The sequence below is a fragment of the Dendroctonus ponderosae genome, unplaced genomic scaffold (assembly GCF_020466585.1).
Source record: "Dendroctonus ponderosae isolate FM_Combo_2020 unplaced genomic scaffold, Dpon_F_20191213v2 Dpon_F_20191213_1, whole genome shotgun sequence".
In the NCBI taxonomy this organism is placed as follows: Eukaryota; Metazoa; Arthropoda; class Insecta; order Coleoptera; family Curculionidae; genus Dendroctonus; species Dendroctonus ponderosae.
The window spans coordinates 10,693,061-10,702,730 of record NW_026017110.1 but is presented as its reverse complement, the minus strand read 5'-3'; the positions used below and the strand labels follow the sequence as shown (position 1 = coordinate 10,702,730).

Here is a 9,670-nt window from a genome sequence, read left to right as displayed (position 1 = left end):
GAATGCGCAAGAAAACCATGAAAAATGATCTATTTTACATACATTATCCTTTCCGAATAGAACACGAAAAAGGTAAATTATTTTTAATTATTGTGAAAATAAGGCAATTGTCAATTGAAATTCATGGCTGTAAAAACTTCTCTGGCTGTGCTAATCTTATGACAGAAATCTTCAGAATTTTATCGAAATTGCATATTTGTACTCGTACATTTACATAAACAGAAAAGGATCTTTTGGTATAGTTTTTCAAACATCTTCTAGGTTTACTAAGATACAAAGTTGCGACAAGTTATCACAGCAAGGACTATTACCAAGCCCTTCAAAAGCGGCAACACATTGGAGTCAGTGGATTAACACTGGAGCCACCAGAAAGGACGGATAGCATTTCTGAAGAACTTTCCCCAATGCCTTATGTTGCACTCCCTCATTTAACCAGACTCACTTCGGACCCGGAAGATTTACAGGAAGAAAATGACAATGAGGAAGATCAACCATCACCACCTCCAGATAATCAGACTTTGCTTAGGCTGCTGGAACACAATGAAAAAGTTTCCTTTATGTTCCGGTAAGAATTATTGACCCATTACTAATATCATTTTATTAAACAACTAAACAAATCATTTGTGTACTTTTTAGAGTTGCAAGGATACAAGGCCTCGATACTACTGAAGGATTGCTTTTATTTGGCCAAGAACATTGTTACATAGTTGACGGGTTTACTCTACTTAAAAACCGAGAAATTAGGGACATCGATAGTGTGCCGCATAACGCCAATGAGTATGAACCGATTTTGCCGAATCCTGGATCTCCTAGAAGATCTAGGACAATGAGACAATGCTCGAAATTTTCTTATGACGATATCAGGGAGGTACATAAGAGGCGGTAAGTTCGACAGACGAGTGTAATTTTTCGCCTGATGTCGAACCTTTTAATATTCAGGTACTTACTGCAGCCAATGGCCTTAGAAGTGTTTTCAGGAGACGGACGTAACTATTTACTTGCATTCCCGAGAAAACAAAGAAACAAAGTCTATCAAAAGTTCATGACTACTGCCACTGGCATTTCCGATAGTGCACAGCAATCAGTAGCTGGACAGAAAAGAACAGCCAATGTGGAGCAAGCTACCAGTCTTTTAAGCAATCTCATTGGTGAAACGAGTGTAACTCAAAGGTAAGGTTTTTTTTATCGTACACTTAAAGCGACACGGAATATAAAATTATTTGTAACTTCTGCCAATTCCTAGCTGTGAACAGTGTTGAGCTTAGTGGTTGTAATTCCAGATGGGTCAGAGGAGAAATATCCAACTTCCAATACCTGATGTACCTAAATACATTGGCTGGGCGGTCTTACAATGACCTTATGCAATACCCAGTATTTCCCTGGATTTTAGCTGACTATGATGCTGAAGAGCTCGATCTGACTGATGCCTCTACATTTAGAGATTTCACGAGACCCATGGGAGCTCAGAGCCCAGACCGACTTGAGCAGTTCAAGAAAAGGTTTAGGGTAAGGATTTATTTCCATAAATGCACAGATTTGATTAATTTGTATAAAGGAATGGGATGATCCTACTGGAGACACTCCTCCATATCACTATGGAACCCATTATTCCAGTGCCATGATTGTTTGTTCCTATCTGGTTCGTTTGGAACCATTCACGCAGCACTTTTTGCGACTTCAAGGAGGTCACTTCGATCTTGCTGATCGAATGTTTCATTCAATTAAGGAAGCTTGGACATCAGCGTCCAAACATAACATGGCTGATGTCAAGGAGCTTATACCGGAGTTTTTCTATTTGCCCGAATTTTTAACCAACGATAATCAGTTTGATTTGGGAGTCAAACAGAATGGAGTTGGTAAGTTTTTCTTGTAAAAGTATAGAAATTTTTTTAAATTACGACAAGCATATTTTGAGAATTTTCGATGCCCGAGAAAACAAAGTACATGCTAAGCAATCAATTTCTTGCAGCTTTGGGCGATGTGATTTTACCTCCTTGGGCGAAACAAGATCCCAGAGAATTTATTCGGGCACACAGAGAAGCCCTGGAATGTGACTATGTTTCTCAAAATTTGCACCATTGGATTGATCTCATATTTGGGTATAAACAGCACGGTCCGCCAGCTGTTGAATCGGTTAATGTATTTCATCACTTGTTTTACGAAGGAAATGTGGATATTTATAAAATCGACGATCCTTTGAAGAAGGCAAGACATTTATTAGATGCCTCATTTTTTTTTGATTTATTACCGATGAATTAATGATTTTAGAATGCAACTATTGGATTCATTAATAATTTCGGCCAAATTCCAAAGCAATTGTTTAAGAAGCCACACCCATGCAAGAAAATGGGTAATAATAATAGAGCTTCGGTGATAATTGATACTGGTTCCTTGGTGCAAGCCTTCACTTTACCTCAGCCAGATAAATTATTTTTCCATCATTTAGATAATTTAAGACCTTCACTACAGCCAATAAAAGGTAAAATTTTATTTACACATTCGCAAATAAATAAAAAAATGTAATATATACATTGAATCCAGAGCAGATAGTTTTTGATTATGATGGTAAATTTAAAAATATTTTAGAAGTAAAATTAGCGGTTGGTCAAATTCTGCAAGTGGACAAATCAGTATTAGCGGTGGAGCAAAATAAAGTTTTGATTCCACCAACGTTTAACAAATACGTTGCTTGGGGTTTTGCCGACCATTCCATTAGAATAGGAAACTATGAAAGCGAGAGGGCTGTTTTTGTCTCGGAAAATGTTGAACAAAACAATGGAGAAATTTTAGCATGCGTTTGTCCATCTGCCAAACTGATTGTGACTGCTGGAACCGGTTCTGTAAGTATTTTGCATGCCGTATAACGTTTTTTGCTCCTCTCGGTTTTGCTCACACTGATTTTGCCTAAAATGATTTATTCCTGTAGGTAGTAACCGTATGGAGTTATGAAACAAGAAAAAAAGCAATGACCATTAAGCATCAATTGTATGCTCACACTGAAGCTGTTACTTGTTTAGCTGCTAGTCCAGCTTACAATGTGATAGTATCGGGTTCTCGGGATTCGAGTGCAATTATTTGGGATTTATCACGTGGAGTTTTTGTGCGACAGTTAACAGGTAATAAAATACAAGTACTAGTAATTGGCTGACTTTGGGTCAATGATGTTTCAAATAGTAATTGTTAAATTTAGGTCATGCCGGGCCAGTAGCAGCTGTAGCTGTAAACGAGCTAACGGGCGACATTGCAACTTGCGCAGCTACATGGCTTCACGTCTGGAGCATAAATGGCTGCGCTTTGGCTGCAGTTAATACATGTGTAGGAAGAGCGGATCGTATGCAACAAATACTCTGTGTGGCGTTTTCTCAAGCTCATGACTGGGATCCGATGAATGTTATTATTACTGGATCTACGGATGGAGTTACACGAGTAAGTCGATTTAATTTTGAAGGTTACTTGACATTATTTATTTGTTGAATTCGTGATCGAGAGGGAAAATTAAATAAGTAAGAACTTTATATGAGATTGTTTTTAAAACAGTACATGTTTTTTGTAGATGTGGTCACTTGACTATGTACAAGTGCCCATTGAAGACGATCACAAAAATAGCAATATCGTTAAACCGAAAGCAGACGGCAATAGTAATTCTCCGGAAAAGATAAATACTGAAGTCAAACCAGCCACGCCACATCATCGGCTTGTAAAGCAAGTTCATGTTTCTAACGATAATGCCAGAAATTTAATGAAATCAGGCTCGGAAAGCAGCCTTTCGGGTGATGCTAGTCCAAAAGTTAAGGTTTGTATACTTTTGTGCCTATAATTGATGGCTCGGAGTGATTAATTGCCGATTAATAGCTTTTACACTCCATTTGGATGACGTTTTCTTCATTTCCATTCCATTTATGTTTTTTGGCAATTCTTTTCTTTTTAGTCAGTTTTTAGCGGAGAAAGATAAATTTGCACGCAATTTAGAATCATGTTGTGCTAATATTTTTGTGACTTATTTCCGCATGTTCGAACTTTTGAATTTTTTTTGGGAAATTCGATGATATTTTCCCCCAATTGATTTTGTATAAACAAAACTTTCTATTTTTTAGATTGAAATGGTAATAACAAGTGAAGGAAGTCCTAAAGAATGGCAGAGAGAACATCAGGACGAAAAGGAAGCATGCAGTGATGGAGAGGAAATGAGTCCACCTGTGCCGCCAGTCAGGAGAAGGCGATCCAGAGTTCATGGTGGATTTAGAAGCGAAGGTAAATAGCATTAAGCATATATGAGCCTCATCTATAAGTGCGAAAATCTTCAGGTTTACCTTCAACCATTTTTTTAGGAGGGCAGAGTGCAGACGCTTGTAGTTTGGACATTGAAGATGCTTCAGGGTTGCGAACCAGCAAGTCAGATACTAGTCTGACTGACTCTTTTGTAATTGTCGACAATCAGAAAAGAAATCAGAATCCACATAATGCCCTTCGGCCAGGTGAGTAACTATGAAAAATACATATAATAATAATGACATTTTGCTTATCATTCGTATGTCCGCAAATGAATATTGTCTAAGATACAGGGTGTTAAAGTTTTTCTTAAACACTGAGGATGCATTTATAGTTTTGAAATCGGTCGAGATAAGGAAATTCAATTTGGTTGGTTTTAAGTAGTCATTGCGCATTTCTTGACATGCAAAATAATTTTATATTCATCATTGGTGCGCATACGGGTAATGGTTTCGAATCGATGAATGTCTAGGTAGAAAGGCCGCAGAAATAATTGCCCGCAACGCTGGCCACCGCGATCGCCAGGTTTGAATAAGTGTGCTTTTTTTTGTGGGGGACTTTAAAATAATTTGTATATTCGACGCCTGTTGAAACTACAGAAGATTTATGGAATCTAATCAGTAATAAATGTACCATTATAAAAAATGACATTTAATTATTGGATAAAGTTGACTTTAACATAAATTTTACTTTAAAGTCAGTGGCGCACCATAAAAAAGTTGGGGGGTAAAGGGTCTCTAGAAAAGAAAACACCCTATAGATTTTTCCAACCAGTTGGCTTATGTACAGGTAAAGGGTTTAAAGAGTAGCCTAAAGGTTGTGAATCACTGTATATTGAATAAGGTAACTATAATTTATTTGTTTTGCAAATTATTCAGACAGGTCACAATTAACTGCTTTGAAAAAGCCTACAACAAAACATTGGTTAATGAATTAAATTAACATTTTTCTGGACATTTTCCAGGAAGATAAAAATTACATTTTTAAAATTTATTAACTTCCATATTTAATCGGGAAAATAAAAGCGGCTATAAAAATCACAAAAATAAGTAGCAAATTTCACATAAGTTTAGTACTAAAAACTGAATCGAATCACAATAATCGAATCAAATGAAAATATTTGAAATATTTTCAGGGTTTAAATGGCAGAGGCAACTGGTTTTTCGCAGTAAACTAACAATGCATACTGCTTATGATAGAAAAGACAATACCGAACCAGCTTCAATATCGGCACTAGCTGTTTCAAAGTATGTCTTTCAAATTTTAATGACTAAGTTTTCGTTCAATTCTTGACTAATTATGCAATATTAAACGTTTCAGAGATCATAGAATTTTCTACGTGGGTGACACCAGAGGCCGTGTATTCTCTTGGTCAGTTTCTGATGTAGTTGGTCGGGCCGCTGATCATTGGCTTAAAGATGAAGGTGCCGAAAATTGTGCCAGTTGCTCTGTTCGATTTACGATCTATGAAAGGCGTCATCATTGCAGGAATTGTGGTCAGGTAGGAATTTCTTTGTAATGGTTAGAGTTCATTTCTCTGTTAATGCTAATATTTATTTTCAACTAGGTATTTTGTTCGCGATGTTCACGTTTCGAAAGTGAAATATCCAGACTGCGAATCCTGAAGCCAGTGAGAGTATGCCAAACTTGTTATGCATCTCTAAAGGGCGATCACAAGTAAGCATTAGACAATGTTTATAATTCAAATTAAATTATTACCAGGAACAATAATAGAGGTAGGACCTTTTCGTCAGTATTGTGAAATTTTCTTTGATGTAATTCGGTGTTCAGAATAATATTAATTGATTAATTTGTAATTGATTTGAGCGATGGTTTAAATTTTCCTTTTATGCTAAACATTTAGCAAATTAAACTTTTACGATACTGAACGGCGATTATACCATAGTAGAGATATATCATATTTCTTTTAGTTTAGAGTGACTCATCTATTAAGATGTCCTAAACATATAAAGTTAAAAGAAACATGATCGTATAGTTATAAAAATTATTATAAAAGATGACATATATTTTGTAGGAATACATAATAATCTTAAACTTATAAAGTGTAAAATAATCAGTATGCCTATATTGGAATACTCGAAATGATAGATATAAACCATGTAAAACCGAAGTTATTTAATCTCTAGCTGTATTTTTCAATTTCTTTCCTGAAATATTGTCCATAGTTAATTTATATTTTATTAGTAATTATTGATGGGCTTTACAGAATTTATTCGAATTACGTGGATCGCTTGATTTGATTTTTCTATTTTGACCTTCTGTTCTGAAAGTAAAAACCCACCAGCGAGTTGCTTTAAATGTGTTTAATAATCCCAGCTTCAATTTAAGGCGCGAACTTAAAATACGTATAAAAAAATAGCAATTTCATATTAATAAAATGTATGCTGGTTGTCCACGTATTTTTATTGTGATATTCTTTACTTACTGTATAAGTTGCAACCATTTTCAAATTATGTTTTTCATAGTCTAATATGCTATTAATTGACTAATACGTATTAAAAAACGTACGCTACTGTATAATAACCATAAAAGTGAAAAATAACTTTGTTTAAGGCAACTACACACACCAGATAGTTTATTTCTGAACTGAATATAATTCAGTGATATTTTATTTAGATGTGTATTTCGTCTAAAAGTTTTTTTAGGAACCACCAACACTTGAGAGTAATTTTATTGTTACAGTTATAATTGTTTGTCGGTTTCCTTAATTGTCATCTTTGTTCCTAATTGTAAACATAATTGCTCTTAAATGGTTTTATAAATATTTGCAATTTTGCATAATATTGATTAGAGATGTGCTAGAGCAAAATATTTTTTATGTGCAATGATTATATGCTACACCACAAATTAAAACTTCTATAATTTACATCGTAACACTTCATTAGAACTAATAAGTTTCATAAGCACTGAATGTCAACATTTATTTAAATTGATGTTGAATTGAAGCTCACACTATTGTGTTTATTGTTTTGAATATTGTGCTTGTGATTTTTTACTTTTGTGATTGTATGTTTATTTTATACTCGATTGACTATAACATCGGCTAGCTATAATGAAATCCAGTAGACGTTTTTTCTATTTTTGTGATATATATTATTTAAGTAATTTTACTGTTATTTGTTGTTATTAATTTATGTCTCATGGTTTTAATAAATATATCTTTTTACCTGAAAACCCAGCGTTTTATCGTAAGTTTGCTAATAGTTTGATTATTGTGTTTGCTCTAACTTACCCCTTTACTGAAGATCCAGTTTCAATGTAGTATTGTCCCAACGAATCGTTCCGGCTTAAGTAAATACCAAACCGCATTTGCCCGTTCAATTCCTTGGATAATGTTCGAAGTGGTTCTTTAGATTTTTCGCCTGTTTCTTGGTCGATGCATATCATCTGGCATCTTCTGCAATGCCCTGTAAACTAGAAAAAGAGTAGGACAAATATAATGGGGAATAATCTGAAAGTTAAGGAAAAAAAGGTATTAACTCTATACAATAAATTGTTTTATTGTAAATTTTGCATATATTCGAGTATTTCGAATCAGACCGGATAAATATCTGGTTAGCAGGAAACAAGAAAAAATGAAATTTCAGAGATTTGCGGTGCGCGTCTTCAACTCGACGCCAATGCATACTTACTTTAAACGCGACGTCGTTAAAAAGAAGAATTGCCAAGTCGTTTTCTACGAAGGGCTCGGTGAAATCGACTACGAAATTCGCCCTAAATCGTAACAGAATGGATTCCAGTGTAAGGCACAATAGATCGTCTTGTGGAATGCGTTCTCTGAGCCATTGCGCGGTTCTCATGTTGATGACCAAATATTCGGCTTTGTTGGCAAGGGACATTAGCGTTTGTTCCCCTGCAAAGGTATATTGTATTCTGCTTTCTACTAAACGCATTATTTAGAAAAACTATCTCTCAAACTTTAGTAGCCAAGAAGGATACTTAATGCGGAACATTTTGATGTTTAATTCTCGAATTTCGCTAAATGGCAAAACTAGTAAAATTCACTACCAGTTTTTGAGTAGAATAAATACTACAAGTAGCATTTTGGTAGAATGAGCAAATAGCTTGCCATAAATTATTAGTTTTCATCACGTTTTCTGTTGGACTTTAATTATATTTCGACAAATCGACTTGCCATCTCGGTTGTAAAACATCTTGCCCATCTGTCCTTAATTTTTTGAAATGTACTTATATAGGAAATGTGGCTTTTGGAATGTTGAATTGCGATATAATATTCGTCTGGCGTGATACGATAAGTATAAAAAACGTCCCCGTTTTGACTATTTCATGTGCTTATTTCTATTCCCAATGCTTTTCGGGTTGGGTAATTTGGTCGCTGATGGATTGCTTATGATTTTCGACAAAAATGTTGTAGTTTTATTTATTACAGTTTTAAACTGCTCTAAGGGACTTAGAGCGAATATACAATTTATTGAAGCACTCATGCAAATAGATAATACCCTGTGTAGAGTGCCGTCCAGATGTGTGAGCTGTAAAATCACATTGTCGAAGGAGTCTCAGTCCAAATTCTCCTAAGTTCGCTGATAACCATTCAGCTACTTCATTGCCACAATCGAAACCCTGCACTTTGTCACCACATACTTTGCTGTTACAGAAATTAGCATTACTAGAAGCATTTTCTTCTGGCTCTAGAGGCATTGATATTTCAGAATCTGGAAAAACCTCAAGCAATTAGATTTGATAATTTTTATTAATTAATATGACCCGACCGTTGATTTTTAATTTCAACATCTTCCGTGAAAAATCCAAGATCGGCTTCAAAGTGCACAACTTTCCGATTTTTTTCTGTGATACGCAAGCTCCAGAACTATTAACTATCATCCAACGCCTGTCGTATTCCAATCCAATGTGTGTTAATTTCCAAGATCCTTTTACTGCTAGGGGTGCACATGATTTAACTGGATAAACATATATATTTACGAGCTTTCCAGTTATTTCCTGCAAACAAACTCTTATTCTCCTAATGATATTGAACTAAGGAAATGAGCGAAAACAGCCTTTTAGTAGCTAGATTTATTCTTACATTTTAATGGCTACATGCAATTTAGCTATATTTTGTATTTACAGGGTGGCAATTTTCTGAATCTTTGTATGGGTAACTTCTACATTTTTAAAGATAGAGAATTCGTTAAATGGGCAAAATTGAGCAGAATTTGATTGCTTATTCATTATCGTTTTCAAAATTTAGATACCCGACTTGGTTCCTGAAATATCCTGAAAAGGCACAAAATCAACACTTTTTTAATTATCATATAATTCGTAAACTGCTTAAATTAGAAAAAAAGTTAAACTTGTCTTTGGTAGAACTTTTTGCGTTGAATTCAATAAACTAGCACTCGTTGTCATAGTCAACTTGATT

At 34.9% G+C, this 9,670-nt stretch overlaps 2 protein-coding genes across 3 annotated transcripts; one reads left to right on the top strand and one right to left on the bottom strand.

Annotated features, from left to right (window-relative positions):
- Positions 1 to 7,464, top strand: LOC125505742 (WD repeat and FYVE domain-containing protein 3-like; the record flags this gene model as incomplete). 2 transcript variants are annotated; one of them, XM_048670091.1, is given in 17 exon segments in its annotated part: positions 1 to 72; positions 262 to 565; positions 637 to 882; positions 940 to 1,170; positions 1,281 to 1,506; positions 1,556 to 1,856; positions 1,970 to 2,205; positions 2,269 to 2,479; positions 2,587 to 2,840; positions 2,927 to 3,116; positions 3,191 to 3,426; positions 3,554 to 3,793; positions 4,095 to 4,251; positions 4,329 to 4,475; positions 5,405 to 5,516; positions 5,590 to 5,770; positions 5,837 to 7,464. In XM_048670091.1, coding segments are annotated over 17 exon segments (3,458 nt in total), but the record flags the coding sequence as incomplete, so codon positions are not given.
- LOC125505743 (molybdenum cofactor sulfurase-like) lies at positions 5,087 to 9,249 on the bottom strand (the record flags this gene model as incomplete). The annotated part of the gene is given in 5 exon segments (XM_048670099.1): positions 5,087 to 5,177; positions 7,523 to 7,704; positions 7,923 to 8,143; positions 8,751 to 8,963; positions 9,021 to 9,249. Coding segments are annotated over 5 exon segments (864 nt in total), but the record flags the coding sequence as incomplete, so codon positions are not given.
- Positions 9,250 to 9,670: the final 421 nt, after the last annotated feature.